At 44.5% G+C, this 18,211-nt stretch overlaps 1 protein-coding gene across 2 annotated transcripts in view; it reads right to left on the reverse strand.

The window, feature by feature from the left end:
• Positions 1–1,457: 1,457 nt before the first annotated feature.
• The window catches only part of CBFA2T2 (CBFA2/RUNX1 partner transcriptional co-repressor 2), a gene marked incomplete at both ends in the record, with an annotated part of 146,891 nt that continues 130,137 nt past the window's right edge, over positions 1,458–18,211 (reverse strand). Inside the window, 4 exons of one of the 2 annotated variants that reach the window (XM_080716286.1) lie at positions 1,458–1,757; positions 4,258–4,445; positions 6,880–6,948; positions 17,626–17,821. In XM_080716286.1, the coding sequence (XP_080572412.1) occupies positions 1,458–1,757; positions 4,258–4,445; positions 6,880–6,948; positions 17,626–17,821 (753 nt within the window). Of the gene's footprint in view, positions 1,758–4,257; positions 4,449–6,879; positions 6,949–17,625; positions 17,822–18,211 lie in introns of both variants that reach the window. The other variant, XM_080716285.1, reaches the window with a different exon arrangement.

The raw sequence follows: 18,211 nt of genomic DNA on the forward strand, positions 1-18,211 counted from the left end.
TGGCTTTCCCACACCAGCAAAAACAGGGCCAACCAGCTCATCCCAAACAATTATGCTTCCACAGGGCAGGAGGGTGCTGGAGGCTCAGAGGCAGCGAGTGGAAGGGCAGGGTCCTTGGGCTCCAAACAAAACCTGAATCGTGGGAGGAGTGTGAAGGCAGTGGCCAGCACTCTGAAAGGAGCACATATGGAGAGCCAGGTAGGCAGCTGGAAACTTCCTGAAGACAGGAGGAAAAATTAGTCCGGCTTTCCAAAAAGGTTCCCATGAGTCACAAGATTCTTGAGCTCATAGGTAAGAGACAGGAAACTGAAGGCATGTGCCTGGTAATAAATCAATGTGGTAGGTATAATGCGGTGAAACTATGAAGCTTGAATGATTCTTTCAGGTCCCAGAGGGCTGTTCAGACACGACTCCGCTTTGACAGGTGGGGCCAGCCTTCCTAACACACGGAAGCATATCCAGCAGGGTGACGGGAGCCTAGAGATGCCAGTCAGAGCCTGTGTGCAGAAGACGCGCAATGATCCAGACATGCGCAGTCTGACAGATAAAAGAAAGAAGAACAAGACGACTGGGTAAACAGCCAAGCAGGGAGGAAGGTTCTGCATTTTCAAGAGATGATCCACTCAGTAATTTGATGATGCTAGTTTCACCAACATGCTTAGAGAAAAGACTAACACAATGGAGTCTCTTTCTCTCTTAGACCAATTCATGGGCTGGAAACTATTTTCTGCACAAGCAAAATCAAGTAAGAAAGGGGAAAAAATAGGTTTCAAACTAATGTAGCCAGCCAGGTGGAAATCTTGTCCCAAATCAGCTGTGATGCTTAGGGAAGATTTATTTCACTCTTATTACTTCGGGTGCTTATGTTGAAGAGGTGACTTCTTTCCCATTGTCTCCGAGCATCTTAACAAGTCTGAACAGCAGGTTGGGGGAGTCCCGAGTGCTGCTTTTGCTTATCCAAGTCCCCGTGAGGCCAATCAGTATCACCTGCTGAGGGTGGAGATGGGGCTCAAGGAGCTGTGTGGGGAGAAAGGGAGCCACCGCCTCAGTTGGCAGCCAGCCTCCAGGCCTCTGCTGCAAGGACCACAGCAGGGTGGGAGACAGTGCTTGGTGAGCTGCGCAGTCAACAGTTTGCTGACCTAAGGAGGCGGGGGGGGGGGGGCTGGTGGTCTACGCTGAGAAGGGCTGGCTAAGCCAGCTTCTGCTGGGACAGGAACACACCCTGAAAGCCCTGGAGGAGGGAGCTCAGGTGGTGGGCCTGTGTACCGAGAACAGCACACTAGTTCCACCAAGGACACAGATGGGAAGTCCTAGGGAGGCCGTGGGCACTGCTTGGACGCCTCCTGCTGCCACTTCAGTTCTTGCTGATGACCCCACGGCTACTTGTTCCAACAGCTAAGCCCCTGGTGCCAGGGTTGTCATGCGGAGTGGTCTTGAGGGCAGGTGAAGCCTGGGGCTCAGAGTCCATTGGCATCAATGGCTGTCACAGAGGCAGGTGTCGAGGAGCGGGAGGTGGTGGCCGAGGTCTTGTCCAGGGCTGGGCTGGGCACACTGCAGTCAGTGGACCTGGCTGAGGAACCCCTCCCTCCAGGAAGCAGCGGGCGGCTCTGGCTGTGGGGACTCTGGCCGTGCAGGCTCTGGCCACAGAGGCGGTGATGCCGCTCCCAGTCCTTGTGCTGGCAGAAAGAGCCGCAGTACCGTGCAATGTTGCAGCCGCTGCATGTCTCACTGGCTTTGCGGCCACAGTTCCAGCAGTTCTGCAAGACACAGGACCAGTGAGTGGTTGCTGGGATTTGGAGGAATAAGCTTGTCACTTGCCATTTCTACCTTCATGGTAGAAAGGGGCTGTAGAGCCACACACCTATAGTGAGTTCTCCCTCTGCTGCTATCTGTTTAACCTTGGGAAATACGGACCCCCCTTTGGAGTGTCCATCTGTAGAGCAGGAAAACTTCCTACTCAGGGAGGATGGAAAGAGCGGGACAAGGACGGATGTTCTGAAGACACCTTGCATAGCACCAGCCCAGGCAGTTGTGGTTCCCATCTCCTCACTAAGGCACAGATTTGTTTTTTTTAATAAAATAAGCACAGATTTGCTTATTTTAATCCTCAGACACCAAACCAAACTCTTTCTCAGGGTCTCCCTGCTGCTGCTATCTTCCTAATACCATATATCCACCTATGTGCTTGAACAAATATTTTTTCTTGCTTTTCCCAATGAAGGCAATTTTTACTGTTTTTACTTTTTTATTTTATTTTATTTTTTTTGTGGTACTGGGGGTGGAATCCAGGGGCTTTTCTATCTCCAGGCTATACTCTCAGACCTATTTTATATTTTATTTGGAAATAGGGTCTCACTAAGTTGCTGAGTGCCTCACTAAATAGCTGAGGCTGGCTTCCAACTTGTGCGATCCTCCTGTCTCAGCCTCCCAAGTGCAGGGATTACAAGCATGAGCCACCGCGCCTGGCATCTGTTTTTACTGACAATACCTAATCTTTTTTTTCTCCCTGTGGTATTGGGAACTGAACCCAGGGGTATTCTATCTCTGAGCTATACCCACAGCCCTTTTTACTTTTTATTTTTATTTATTTATTTTGGTGGTACTGGGGTTCCTGGAAGCCCTTCTACCTCTGGGCTACATCCCCAGACCTATTTTATATTTTTATTTGGAAATAGGGTCTCTTAGGCCAGCGAGGCTGGCTTTGAACCTGCGTGATCCTCCTGTCTCCGTCTCCAAAGCGTGGGGATTACAAGCATGCGCCACCACATCTGGCGCTACATTTTATTTTGAAACAGGGTCTTACTAAGTTGCTGAGGCTAGTCTTGAACTTGTGATCCTCCTATAGCCTCCCAAGTACTGGGATTACAGGCGTGCGCCACCATGGCTGGCTTTACTTTGTTTTGAAACAGTCTCGCTAAGTTGCTTAGTTTCAAGTATTGGGATTGTAGGTGTGTGCCACCACACCCGGCTTGGGTCAGGGAATTTAACTGACATAATCCCATAGTGCTGAAGGTACATACAGGAGTAAGAGATGCAAGGTCCTAGCACATATAGTTTTTTTTTTTTAAACAAATAGTAGGGTTTTTTTTTTTTTTTTTTTTTTTTTTTTGGTGGTACTGGGCTTTCTGGAAACCCTTCTACCTCCGGGCTATACTCCCAGACCTATTTTATACTTTTTAAAAAATTTTGGAAACAGGGTCTCTTAAGCCAGCGCAGGTGGCTTCGAACCTGTGCGATACTCCTGTCTCAGCCTCTCAAGTGCGGGGATTATAAGCGTTCGCCACCACGCCCAGTTACAAATAGTAGTCTTACTGCTTTTTTGTTTTTAGTTTTGATACTGGGGATTGAACCCATGGGTACTGAACCCATGGGTGTTCTATTTCTAAGCTGTACCACCAGCCCCCCCTTTTAATTCTTTATTTAAAAATGGGGTCTTTAAGTTGCTGAGGCTGACCTTGAACCTGCAATCCTCAGTCTCCCAAGTAATGTAATTACAGATGTGCACCACCACATCTGGCTTTCTCTCTTTTTTTTGGTGTGTACTTGAAAGGCTAAGACAGGAGGATCACAGGTTCGAGGACAACCTCAGTTACTTAGTGAGGCCCTCCACACTTAGTAAAACCCTGTTTCGAAATAAAGAATAAAAAGCCGGGCGTGGTGGCAGCTGCTTGTAATCCCAGCATTCGGGAGGCTGAGACCAGAGGATCGCAGTTCGCGGACAGCCTCAGCTACTTAGTGAGGCCCTGTTTCAAACATAAAGAATAAAAAATAGGGCAGAGGGTATAGCTCAGAGGTCAAATGCCCCTGGGTTCCATCCCCAAATCCGCAAAAAAAAAAAAAAAAAATAAAAAATAGTGTTAGGGGTGTAGCTTGGAGGTAGAATATCCCTGGGTTCATTCTCCAGTACTGCAAACAAACAACCCACCCACATATATAACTGGGTGTCTGGCACAGTGAGCCTACTCAGTCAGTGGTCACTACTATCATGCAGTAATACAAACCCTGCCCTCAAGATTAAGTTTTCAAACTTTAAACAAGTATGATGGGCGAAATACAGGTGAAAATGCAATGTAATAATTTATTATCTTAGTGGTAAAGGGTCCCAAAGTTAGAAACGAAACTTTTCTGGAACTGGCTAAAACTTCTAATCACCTAAAAAAAGCAGACTGTCTTATTGCCCGGTATGAGAGGCAGGCAGTGAGTGGGCTTGCGCCCTCAGCCTCTTGTCCTGGCCCCAGGGCCTACCAGAGTGCTGACCTCGGTTGATTCTTCCTGCTCATTGATGACGAGGAAGGCATCTTCTGCGGCCTGTCGTTTGACGTCTGCTATGGTTTGCTCCATTCTTGCTCTCTCTGTTGCAATCACTTCAAAGGCTTTTTGCTCAGCCTCAGCAACTGCCTTCTGTACTTCTGACATGGCCTGAATTTTCACCTTATTCACAGCTTCTTCTAGAAGAAAGTGACAGTAAAATCAACTGGCCGAGAAATCTTTTCCCTTAGCCCACAGCATTTTTAAGGACAGAGCAGAAACAAGATACACAGAGGTGAGCGTATGAAGTGTGCATTCACGTTTTTTCTTACAATTGCTTGTGCATTTGTGCAATAATTCCTTAGGTATGCAGATGACGGCAGGTTTTGGGCTAGGGCTGGGACACACAGACTAGACACTGTCCACACTCATAATTACTTGTCATCAAGTATAATGGTGGCCTAGGTGCAAAGGGCAGGGAAGAATCCAAAAAATGTGTTCTGAGCTGGGCATGGAGGTGTGTGTAATCGCAGTACTTGGGAGGCTGAGTCAGGAGGATTGCAGGTTTGAGGAGGGCCTCAGCAATGTAGTGAGAATCGCATCAACCTAGAGACCCTATTTCAAAAAACAAGGGGAGGAGCTGGGGGTGTAGTCAGTTTGGCGATAGAAAGCCCCTGGGTTCAATCCTCAGTAGAATGAACACACGCGTGCGCACGCGCGCGCGCGCACACACACACACACACACACACACACACTTCTGGTTGAGATGGTAGGTGGAAATGAGTATTTAGAAAAAAGTCTTTCTTTTTTTTTTTTTTTGCAGTAGTGGGGATGGAACCCAGGGGCAAGCTACACCCCAGCCCTGTTTTTTATTCTTTATTTTGTGGTACTAGGGATGGAACCCAGGGGCATTCTACCTCCGAACTATACCCCCAGTCCTATTTTTAGTGGTACTGGGGTTCCTGGAAGCCCTTCTACCTCTGGGCTACACTCCCAGACCTATTTTTACATTTTTTTTAAAATTTGGAAACAGGGTCTCCTAAGCCAGCGCGCGCGGCTGGCTTCGAACCTGCGCGATCCTCCTGTCTCTGCCTCCCAAGCGCAGGGATTACAAGTGTGCACCACCACGCCCGGCTATTTTAAAATTTTTTATTTTGAAACAGGCTATCACTGAGTTGCAAAGTGTCTTACTAAGTAGCTGAGGCTGCTCTTGAACCTGCGATCCTCCTGTCTCAGCTTCCCAAATGCTGGGATTACAAGCGTGCACCACCATACCCAGCAAGCCTCAGCTATTTAGTGAGGACCTACACAATTTAGTGAGACCCTGTTTTAAAATAAAGAGTAAAAAGTAGGGCTGGGGGTATATCTCGGAGGTAGAATGCCCCTGGGTTCCAATCCCTAGCAATACACACACACACACACACACACACACACACACACACACACACACACACTAAAGCCAGGTGTGGTGGCACACACTTCTAATTCCAGTACTTGGGAGGCTGAGACAGGAGGACTGCAGGTTTGCAGCCAGACTCAGCTACTTAGTGAGACCCTCTTTCAAAATAAAGAATAAAAAATAGAACTGAGGGTGTAGCTCAGAGTAGAATGCCCCTGGGTTCTATCTCCAGTCCTGCCCCCACCCAAAAAAAAGATGTTGGTGGATAGCTTGGAGATAGAATGGTTCTGGGTTTAATCTTCAGTATCCCCCCTCACACCCCCCCCAAAAAAAAGAGAGAAAGGAGTTGGGTGTGGTGGTACACATCTATAATCCTAGTACTTGGGATGCTAAGACAGGAGGATCACAGGTTAGAGGAGACAGCCTCAACAAGTAATGAGATTCTTATCAACATAGTGAGACCTTGTTTCTTTTTTTTTTTTTTTCCTAGTACTGGGGACTAAACCCAGGGGCATTCTACCTCTGAGCTACACTCCCAGACCTATTTAATTAACTAATTAATTAATTTTGTGGTACTGGGAATCAAACCCAGGGGCATTCTAACCCTGGGTAGTGCACCACCACACCCGGCCTATTTTATTTTTTAATGTGAAACAGGGTCTCCCTAAGTTGCTGAGGGCCTCACTAAATTGCTAAGGCTGACTTTGAACCTGTGATCCTCCTGTTTCAGCTTCCCAAGTACTGGCATTACGAGCATGCACCACCATGCTTGGGTGAGATCCTATTTCAACATAGAAATAACATACACATGTAAAGAAGAAAAAAAAAAAGAATAAAAGAAGGAAAGGAAGAGCAGTGGTATTAAAGAGCAGTACCAAGAGCAGAATTAAGGAAACGTGGTAACACTGTGAACACTGCATGATGCCAGTAACATTAGGCAGAGATGAATTCAGTTTATATCAAAGGAGAGGGAAGAGCTGGTTACTTCATGTCTGTGTGGCCCCAGAGAAGGGAATGGAGGGAGCCAATGCAAATTCCTATCTGCAAAGGAACATGACAGGCCGTCCAGAAGATGTGCAGGACAGGCTAGAAAAGGAGAAGCATCAGCCAAGAGCTCCACCGGGCAAGTTATTAGAAAACCAAGGCTAGTCACTAATCCTTCCCCCCCCAGAATGTGTTCCCTAATTGTACACTGGTAAGTACAAGCAGGCTACAAACAGACATTCACATACCTGTTTTCTTCCAAAACTCCACAGGTACATATCCTGTTCCTGGCCTACTGTTGAATTCCCGCTGAGAATCTGCATAAAAGAGATAAAAAGCACATCAAAAGCTGTTTTAAGGGAGCTGGGCATGGTGGCACACGCTTATAATCCCGGCATTTGGGAGGCTGAGACAGGAGGATCTAGGTTCATGGTCCTCTGCAACACCGTGAAACCCTGTTTCAAAACAAAGAATAAAAACTAGGGCTGGGGGCATAGCTCAAAAGTAGAATGTCCCTGGGTTTCACTTCCAGTACCACATACACACAAACAAAGCTGTTTTAATCAGTACTCTTTTTTATCTTTTTCTTTTTTTCTTTTTTTTTTGTGGTACTGGGGATTGAACCCAGGGTCATTCTACCTCAGAACTACATCACTAGTACCATTTTTTATTCTTTATTTTGAAAGAGGGTTTCACTAAGTTGCAGAGGGCCTAAGTAACTGAGGCTAGCCTCGAACCCGTGATCCTCCTGTGTCAGCATTCCAAGTACTAGGATTACAAGTGTGCACCACCACACCCGCAGTACTCTTATTTTTATGAAACAACAACGATGACAACAACCACCCACTATTTTTTGGTGGTGCTGGGGATCAAACCAAGAGTATCATGTGTGCTGGGCAAGTGTTCTACCACTGAGCTATACCCATAGCCATCTACATGCTTTCCTGGTACTGCCTAAAATGTAAGCACACAGATATTAATGTGCACACTTATGAGGTGTGTCCATGTCCAATCTGATTGTCTTCCCCATGCACAGGTGTCTGACATTGCTTCCTAGGAATGTGAATGAAGACGGTTTGGTTTCCTGGCAAGTCAGCATCTCTACATATGATTTTTTTTTTTTTTTTTGGTGGTACTGGGGGAGGAACCCAGAGGCTTTCTACCTCCGGACTATACTCCCAGACCTTTTTTTATATTTTATTTGGAAACAGGGTCTCACTAAGTTGCTGAAAGCCTCACTAAGTAGCTGAGGCTGGCTTCGAACCCGTGCAATTCTCCTGTCTCAGCCTCCCAAGCGCGGGAATTACAAGCGTGCGCCACCACGCCCGGGCTACATATGATTTAAGGTGGTTTCCTTTAAGGTTTCATAAAATACTTACAAACTAAGAAAAGAAAAAAAGCAAGTAGTGAGGAAAATACAAAGATGCAAAATAGTGCTAACTCTAAGAGGCACACCTGTGTTTTCTTGGGAGCAACATGGGTGAGAATTAAGATAACTTAATGTTGTCAGTACCTAATTTTTTCATTAAGCTTTAAAAAATGTTGCATTGCCGGGTGTGGTGGCCCATGCTTGTAATCCTCACGCTTGGGAGGCGGAGACAGGAGGATCGTGCAGGTTCAAAGCCAGAGCCGTGCTGGCTTAAGAGACCCATTTCTAAAAAAAAAAAAAAAAAAAAAAACAAAAAATAGATCTGGGAGTGTAGCCCAGAGGTAGAAGGGCTTCCAGGAACCCCAGTACCACCAAAAAAAAAAAAAAAAAAAAAAAAAAAAGCATAGGGCTTGGGTATAGCTCACTTATACAACACTTGCCTAGGACATATATACAAAGTCCTAGGTTCAATCTCTATCACACACTCACGAAGTGTAAAATACACTTAAAATTTATCAGTTTAAAGTGTAAAGTTCAAAGCCAGGTGAGGTGGCACACACTTGTAGTCTCAGTACTTGGAAGGTTGAGACAGGAAGATTGCAGGTTCAAAGTCAGCCTCAGTTACTTAGTGAGGCCCTCTGCAACTACATAAGACCCTATTTCAAAATAAAGAATAAAAAAAAAGAGCCGGGCGTGTAATCCCAGCATTTGGGAAGCTGAGACCAGAGGATCACGGTTTGCTGACAGCCTCAGCTATTTGGTGAGGCCCTCCGCAACTTAGTGAGACCCTGTTTCAAAATGAAGAATAAAAAAAGGGCAGGAGTTGTAGCTCGGAGGTTGAATGCCCCTGGGTTCCATCTCCAGAACACCCCCCCCCCAAACACATACACAAAGGCTGGAAGTGTAGCATAGGTATTTGAAAAAAATAGGGCTGGGCAGAGCCAGGTGTGGTGGTGCACACTTGTAATCCCAGTATTTGGGAGGCTGAAACAGGAGGATTGCAGGTTCACGACCATCCTCAGCTACTTTAGTGAGGCCCTCTGCAACTCAGTGAGTCCTCAGTGAGATCCTGTTTCAAAAACCTAAGACTTTGTATATATGTCCTAGGCAAGTGTTGTATAAGTGAGATCCTGTTTCAAAATAAAAAAAATATAAAAAAGGTCAGGCTGGGGTGTAGCTCAGAGGTAGAATGACCCTAGGTTCAATCCTGAGCACCACAAAAAGAAAAAAAAAAGAAGGGCTGCAGTGTTATTGCTCAGTGGTAGAATGCCCTTGGATTCCATCCCCAATACTGCAAAAAAAAAAAAAAAAAAAAGAAAAAAAAATCCAGCCAGGTGTGGTGGTACATGCAATACCAGTACTTGGGAGGCTGAGGCAGGAAGATCGCAGGTTTGCAGCTAGCCTCAGTGAGTAAGGCCCTTGGCAACTTAGTGTTTCAAAATGAAAGAATAAAATAGGGATGAGGAAGATGAGTGTGGTGATGCACGCTTGTAATCTCAGTACTTGGGAGGCTGAGACAGGAGGATCACAGGTTTGAGGCCAGCTTCAGTTACTTAGTGAGTCCCTCTGCAACTTAGTGAGACCATGTTTCAAAATAAATAATAAAGCCAGGCATGGTGGTGCAGGCTTGTAAGCCCAGTACTTGGGAGGCAGAGATAAGAGAATGGCAGGTTCATAGCCAGACTCAGCTTAGTGAGGCCCTCCGCAACTTAGTGAGATCCTGTTTCAAAATAAAAAATAAGCCGGGCGTGGTGGCTCATGCTTGTAATCCCAGCATTCGGGAGGCTGAGACCGGAGGATGTGGTTTGCAGACAGCCTCAGCTACTTAGCGAGGCCCTCTGCAACTTAGTGAGACCCTGTTTCAAAATAAATAAAAAATTGGGCAGGGCATGTAGCTCGGAGGTCAATGCCTCTGGGTTCATCCCTAGCCCCCAAAAAAAGAAAGGAAGAAAGAAAAAAATTAAAAAATAGGGCTGGGCATGGAGGTGCACGCTTGTAATCCCTGCACTTGGGAGGCTGAGACGGGAGGATCATGGTTCATGAACAGCTTTAGCTACTTAGTGAGGACCTTTGCAACTCAGGAAGACCCTATTTCAAAATAAAGAATAAAAATATAAGGCTGAGGGTGTAGCTCGGAGATAGAATTCCCCCTGGGCTCTATCCCCAGTACTGTTTTTTTTTTTAAAAAAAAAAAAAAAGAATAAAAAATAGGGCTGGAAGTGTAGCTCAGAGGTAGAATGCCCCTGGGTTCAATACCCAGAACCACAAATAAAATAAAATAAAACAGGGCTGGAGGTATTGCTTGGAGGTAGAATGGCCCTGGGTTAAAAAAGAAAAAAAAAAAGAAAGAAAAAAGAAAAAACTAGGGCTGGGGTATAACTAGGAGGTAGAATGCCCCTGGGGTTCCACTTCTAGCACAGTGTCTGTGTGCATGAACATGTACACACACATAGCTGGGTATAGTACTTCATAGCTATAATCTCAGTATTTGGGAGGCTGAGATAGGAGGATCATAGGTTCAAATCCAGCCTCAGCAATTTATCAAGACCCTTTTTCCAAATAAAAAATAATATAGGGCCAGGGGTGAGGTAAAAGGCCTCTGGATTCCATCCCCAGTATCTATCCCTATCTCTATCTCCTCCTCTCTCTCTCTCTCTCTCTCTCTCTCTCTCTCTCTCTCTCTCTCTCTCTCTCTCTCTCTCTCTCTCTCTCTCACACACACACAAACACACACACACAAACGCGCACACGCACACGCACACACACACTATGAGAGAGAGAGAGAGAGAGAGAGATATTAATGCTATTACAAAATGTAGAAGAATGAAATATTTAAGGATTAGTGTCATGATGGTTTGGGGATTTGCACCTACCCTTCCTCATCTCTAAAGTGATAAAGCAAATGTGGCAAATGTAAAAAATTGGAGGATCCAGGTGAAGAACAGAAAAGTACTCACTGTGCTCCTCTTCCAATGTTTCTATGTGTTTAGAAATTTCAAAATAAGCTGGGCATGGTGGCACACGCTTGTAATCCCTGCATTTGGGAGGCTGAGACAGAAGGATGGCACAGGTTCGAAGCCAGCCTCAGCTACTTGGTGAGGCTCTCAGCAACTTAGTGAGACCCTGTTTCCAAATAAAATATAAAATAGGTCTGGGAATATAGCACAGAGGTAGAAAAGCCCCTGGGTTCCACCCTCAGTACCACACACACACACGCACACACACAGACATATACATACAAATATTCAAAATAAAAATTGGGGAAAATTAAATAGAAGCATAGAAAATTCCCCTAAAACAGCCAGGCATAGTGGCACATGTTTGTATTCCCAGCATTTGGGAGGCCGAGACCGGAAGGATCGTGGTTCAAGGACAGCCTCAGCTACTTAAGCCCTTTGCAACTCAGTGAGACCCTGTTTCAAAATAAAGAATTAAAAAATAGGGCTAGGGGTATAGCTTGGAGGTAGAATGCCCTTGGGTTCCATCCCTAGTACTGAAAACAAACAAACAAACAAACAAACACCTAAGACACTTGATTTTTAAGTGAGCCTACAATATAAGCAGAGGGGCAGAATTCTCACAATTTTATCTTCCATATAAAACATGGCCTTGTAACAATATATTATTGTTATTTTGCAGTTTTGGGGATTGTTATATCGCCTAGCCCTTTTGTAAATTTTTATTTAAAGATAGGGTCCCACTAAGTAACCCAGCCTGGCCCAAACTTATAATTCTGCGTCAGCCTCGATGACAGGCCTAAGCCACCACACTCAGCAGTGCAGGGATTTTATTGTCTTGGAATCGAGGGGTGCTCTACCAATGAGCTACAAATTCAGCCTTTTTTTTTTTTTTTTTTAATCTATTTAGGTACTGGGGATGGAACCTGGGCTATTTTACCTCTTGGCTATACCCCATTTCCTATTTTACTCTTTTATTTTTTATTTTATGTTTTGTGGGTCTGAGATGGAACTCCCCTAGGGGCACTCGACCTCTGAGCTACACACCCTGCTCTATTTTTTATTCTTTATTTTGAAACAGGGCCTTGCTGAGTTGCAGAGGGCCTCGCTAAGTAGCTGTCCGTGAACGGCGATCCTCCGGTCTCAGCCTCATGAATGCTGGGATTACAAGTGTAGACCACCACGCCTGGCTTTACTCTTACTTTGAAATAAATTTGACTAAGTTACTGAGGCTGAACCAAACCTACAATTCTCCTGTTTCAGCCTCTAAGTACTGAGATTACAGGCATGTGCCACCATGTCTGTCTGTCTGTCTATCTATCTATCTATCTATCATCTATTTATTATTTATTTAGTTTTTGGTGGTACTGAGGGTAGAACCCAGGAACTTTTCTACCTCTGGACTATACTCCCAGCCTATTTTATATTTTATTTGGAAACAGGGTCTCACTAAGTTGCTGAGAGCCTCACTAAGTAGCTGAGGCTGGCTTCGAACCTGTGCGATCCTCCTGTCTCAGCCTCCCAAGCTTGGGGATTACAAGCGTGCGCCACCATGCCTGGTTGGCTCTTTATTTTTTTTTTTGAAACAGAGTCTTCACTAAGTTGTTGAGACTGTCCTTGAACCTTTTTATTATAACAAAGGCAAAATGTGTACTTAGCGTTTTCTTTTTTCTTTCTTTCTTTCTTTTTTTTTTTTTTTGCAGTATAGAGGATTGAACCCAGGGGGCATTCTACCTTTGAGCTACACCTCAAGCTCTATTTTATTCTTTTTTTTTTTTTGGTGGGTCTAGAGTTGGAACCCAGGACCATTCTACCTCCGAGCTATACCCCCTGCCCTATTTTTTATTCTTTATTTTGAAACAGGGCCTCACTGAGTAGCTGAGGCTGTCCACAAACTGCGATCCTCTGGTCTCAGCCTCCCGAATGCTGGGATTACAAGCATGCGCCACCACACCCAGTTTTTTTTTTTTTTTTTTTGTGGTACTGGGGTTCCTGGAAGCCCTTCTACCTCCGGGCTACACTCCCATACCTATTTTTATACTTTTTTATGTGGAAACAGGCTCTCTTAAGCCAGCGCAGCTGGCTTCGAACCTGCACAATCCTCCTGTCTCTGCCTCCCAAGCGTGGGGATTACAAGTGTGCATCACCACGCCCGGCTTATTATTTTATTTTATTTATTTTCGGTGGTACTGGGTTGGAACCCAGAAGCTTTCTACCTCCAGGCTATACTCCCAGACCTTTTTTTAATTCTATTTGGAAACAGGGTCTAAGTTGCTGAGAGCCTCACTAAGTAGCTGAGGCTGGCTTCAGCTCCCCAAGCCAGGGAGTTTCACTAAGTTGTGTTGGGACTGGTCACAAACCTGTGATCCTTCTGTCTCAGCCTCCCAAGTACTGGGATTATAAGTGTTAGTTACCATGCCTACCTAGCTTTAGTGTTTTGTTTTAAAACTCAGACTTTTAATTTTTATTTTTTTTGCAGTACCGGGGATGGTACCCAGGGGCATTCTACCTCTGAGCTTCACCCCAACCCTATTTTTTATTCTTTATTTTGAAACAGGGGTCTTTCTAAGTTGCGGAGGATCTCACTAAGCAGCTGAGACTGGCCGCAAACCTGTGATCTTCCTGTCTCAGTCTCCCATATACTGGGAATACAAGCGTGGGCCACCATGCCCAGCTCAAAAATGGGACTTTTAAAGGTAGAAATTAAAAGGTAGTAAAAAGTATTTTATATATTTTATTAAATTACTACTAAAAGTTAATTCATAGCAGCACACAGTTTAGGTCAGAATGAACTACTTCCACAAATATAAATTTTGCTCTCAGATTTAATCAATGATTCATAAATCATTAGATTAATGAAAGAGAAAGCACTTAAAAATACTCAAGCAGCCGGGCATGGTGGTGCACGCTTGTAGTCCCAGCATTTGGGAGGCTGAGACAGGACGATCGTGGTTCATGAACAGTCTCAGCTACTTAGTGAGGCCCTTTGCAACTCAGTGAGACCCTGTTTCAAATAAAGAATAAAAAAAGAGGGCTGGGGGTGTAGCTAAGAAATAGAATGACCTTGGGTTTCATCCCCAGTACTGGGGAAAAAAAAATCAAGGAGCTGGTAATCTCAGCATTCGGGAGCCTGATACAAGAGGATTGTGATTCGCAACCAGCCTCAGCTACTTAGTGAGGTCCTTTGCAACTTAGTGAGACCCTGTTTCAAAATAAAAAGTAAAATATGGCTGACTGTTTAGCTCAGAGTTAGAATTCCCTGTGGTTCAAACCTCAGTACAATAAAAAAAAAAAAAAGAAATTAGTTTTAGCTAGGCACAGTAGCATGCCAGTAAATCCAGCCACTTAGGAGGCTGAGGCAGGAGGATCTCAAGTATTGAGTCTGAAGATCTCAAGTTGGAGGCTAACTGAGATAACACAGAGAGAGCACCTCCCAAGAAACAAAAACAAAGAAAAAACACTTCAGTTTCTATGTTAATGGAAGTTACGTGAAGAAGCAGTGTAAGAAGTCTAAGAATTGTACAGTGCTTGGTTAAGAAAACTGCGAGCACCCCCTATTTCCTCACCCAAGAGGCACACGCTTTCTCTCGCTACATTTTGCCTGTTTGGTTGCAGGTACTGACTTGCCACAGCTGTGCACCCCTTTCCACAACTCCTTCCCTCCACTCCCACGCCCTTGGCACATACACGGGAGTAGTCAGCACTTGCAGTCCCCCCTGGAAATGCTAGTATTAGCTGAGCCAGAGTTCCACTCTATGAATCCTCTCATCTTTCTGGGCAAGTTTTAGTTTTTCTATTCTATTCTTTTCTTTTCTTTTCTTTTCTTTCTTTCTTTCTTTCTTTCTTTCTTTCTTTTCTTTTCTTTCTTTCTGTTTTTCTTTTCTTTTTCTTCTTCCCTTTCTTCCTTCCTTCCTTCCTTTCTTTCTTTCTTTCTTTCTTTCTTTCTTTCTTTCTTTCTTTCTTTCTTTCTTTCTTTCTTTCTTTCTTTCTTTCTTTCTTTTTGGTAGTTACTGGGGATGGAACCAAGAGGTATTCTACCTCTGAGCTACACTCCCAGCCCTATTTTTTATTCTTTATTTTTAAACAGGGTCTCACTGAGTTGCAAAGGGCCTCACTAAGTAGCTGAGGCTGTCCTCAAACCATTATCCTCCTGTCTCGCCTCCCAAATACTGGGATTACTAAGTGTGTGCCACCACACCCAGCTTTATTTTTATTTTATTTTTGAACAGAGTCTCCCTAAGTTGTTGAGGCTGGCTGCAAACTTGTGATCCTCCCATCTCAGCCTTCCAAGTACTGGGATTACAAGTGTGCACTACTAAGTTTTATCAAAGGAATCACACTACAAGTATTATTTAATATCTTGCTGTGCAGATATCCTAAATAATGATTCTAATCTATGGGTGGATCATCCCATGGTTGCAGGTGGGGTTGGAGAGTGGAACCCTTTAGCCATTCAGCATTAAAACACATGACAGCAATTCTGGCTTGCCCTCAATTTATTTTTTCTTGCCATCTTTTTGAGACTAACAGCTGTCTTGTATGGAACATGCTAGGTCTGTCATAAGAAGAAATTCATTCCCCCTGGTGAACATTTGGGCACTTAAAACTGGGTGGGTGGGGAAAGACTGTGATCACAGATGGCCTGTCATTCAGCTGTGCTTTGGATATGGCACCTTTTTGGTTGCTCGGTGAAAGTAACAAAACATTTTAGAGGGATAATGCTGACTTCCTAGATATAGCCTCGAGAAAAGAGCTGCTCTTGTCTCTGCTGCTTCAGGCTGAAAAAAGGCAAGATGGGACAACCCAGCTTGGTAGAGTCAAACCTACCCCCCTTTTTTTGGGTGGTACTGGGGGTAGAACCCAGAGGCTTTCTACCTCTGGGCTATACTCCCAGACCTATTTTATACTTTATTTGGGAACAGGGTCTAAGTTGCTGAGAGCCTCACTAAGTAGCTGAGGCTGGCTTCGAACCTGTGCGATCCTCCTGTCAGCCTCCCAAGTGCGGGGATTACAAGCATGCACCACCACGCCTGGCCAGTAAAACCTTTTGTAGAAGACAACTGGGCACTTTTAAAAAATTTTTTTATTATTTTTGTAGGTCTGGGGATGAAACCCAGGGGCATTTGACCTCCAAGCCACACCCCCTGCCCTATTTTTTATTCTTTATTTTGAAACCAGGTCTCACTGAGTTTCAGAGGGCCTCACTAAGTCGCTGAGGCTATCTGTGAACCGCAATCCTCCGGTCTCAGCCTCCCGAATGCTGGGATTACAAGCGTGAGCCACCACGCTCGGCTTGGCACTTTTTTTTTTAGAACTGGGGATTGGTCCCAGGGGCATTCTACTTCTGAGCTACATCCCCAGCCCTGTTTTTTATTCTTTTTTTTATTATTTTGAATCAGGGTCTCACTAAGTTGCAGATGGCCTAAGTAGCTGAGGCTGGGTGTGAACCTGCAATCCTCCTGTCTCAGCCTCCCAAGTACTGGGATTACAAGCATGTCCCACATGCCTGGCTTCTTTAATCTATTAAAGCCTTGTAGATAAAAAGACCCTCCTCATTTCAGAGGGGTCCTGTCCCATACCCTAGAGATAGAAATGCTGTACAGAAGCCAAGTACGCTGAAACAGACAGGCTTCCGTTTCCCCGTCCCATTTACTAGCATGAGATATGCAATGGAGACTATAAAAATCCAAAAGGACAGGGTTTAGAGAGCTTTTCCATTAGCTGAACATAGTTAGCTAAACAAATGGAGGTCCCTGCAAGGCAAAGAAGCTGTGTCCCTTCCCCCACACCTGGCCCTAAAAGTATCACTTCATCTGTATCCTCAATAATATCCTTTATTTAAATGAATATAAATGAATATAAATGCAAATATGTTTCCCTGAGTTTTGTGAGCCACTAAATCAAACAAGTAGGGAAATCTGATTGAGCCAGTAAGTCAGAAGCATGGATACAATAACTTGGGGCTTGTGACTAGCATCTGAAGTGTGTGCAGGTGGGGAGGCAGTCTTGGGGACTGAGCTCCTAACCTTTGGGATCCCACAGTACTTCCAGACAGACAATAAAAGAACTGAATCTGACTGGAAGATACCTAGAGGGTTTTCACTGCTAGAGGACTACTTGCCTCCTTGCTGAGGCATTCTACCACCAAGCTACACCTCAAATCCTATTTTTTATTCTTTATTTTGAAATAGGATCTCACTAAGTTGCGGAGCGCCTAAGTAGCTGAGGCTGGCTAAGAATCCGTGATCCTCCTATTTCAGCCTCCCAAGTAAGGGGATTACAAATATACTCACCACACCCGGCTCCCACAAATTCTGAGGTCACAGAAGTCTTGTTTTGATTATGATGTGAAAGCAGCAGAAGAAAACAGACACTGGTTCTCCTGACAGGGCAGTATATTAGCCAAGCTCAATTTAACAATCCAACACTCTGATCACTACCTAGCACGCGGGTGCATCCAAATGGAAATAGGGAGAACAAATTCACAAATACTCTCATTCTGAATAAAAATTTCTTGAATATGCCAGTTACTGAGTGCTTCACAATTGGCCAAGACTCTAACATCACCGTGTAGAACCATCTTCCTTTACAGTAGAATACATTTGACATATTAGGTGGAGTCCAAAGGCTCATGTTTACTCTGGGTTCCTGTCAGACTCTGCTCTTACCACTGCTGAGAGAATCTGCACTCCCAGGGCTGTGCTGCCTGGAGACCAGCTCAGTCCCTGTTTTCCTCATCTCCGTGTTTTCATTAAATCGCCTCTTCCAGTAGTTGAGTTCTTCCCGATCAGATTCCTGACAGCGCCTCAGAACTGCCATGGAGCGCCTCGTTTTTTCTACCATTTCCATAATGCAATTCAGGGCCTGAGCCAGGGAGAAAGTCAGGCAGAGATGAGATGAAGAGATTCAAACAATGAACACTGAAAATTAAGGACATGTAAATACAGCATAAAAAGTGAAAATTCAAGTATTTTATAGGTTTGGGAACATCAAGCTTACATCTGAAAGACTTTCTTCATCTTCTTATTAAATATATAGTGTCCCCACTCCCACCCAAACCATAGAAAATTGGATCCCCATAGGATATCAAAAGTTATTCTTTATATAATCTAAGGTAGTATTTGCATACAATCTATACATATCCTCCCATATACCTTTTTTTTTTTTTTTTTTTTTGGTGCAGTAGTGGGGATTGAACCCCAGGGGCATTCTACCTTCAAGTTATACTCCTAGCTCAATTTTTTTTTTTTTTTT

Source organism: Muscardinus avellanarius (genome assembly GCF_963383645.1).
Source record: "Muscardinus avellanarius genome assembly, chromosome: 19".
NCBI classification, from domain to species: Eukaryota; Metazoa; Chordata; class Mammalia; order Rodentia; family Gliridae; genus Muscardinus; species Muscardinus avellanarius.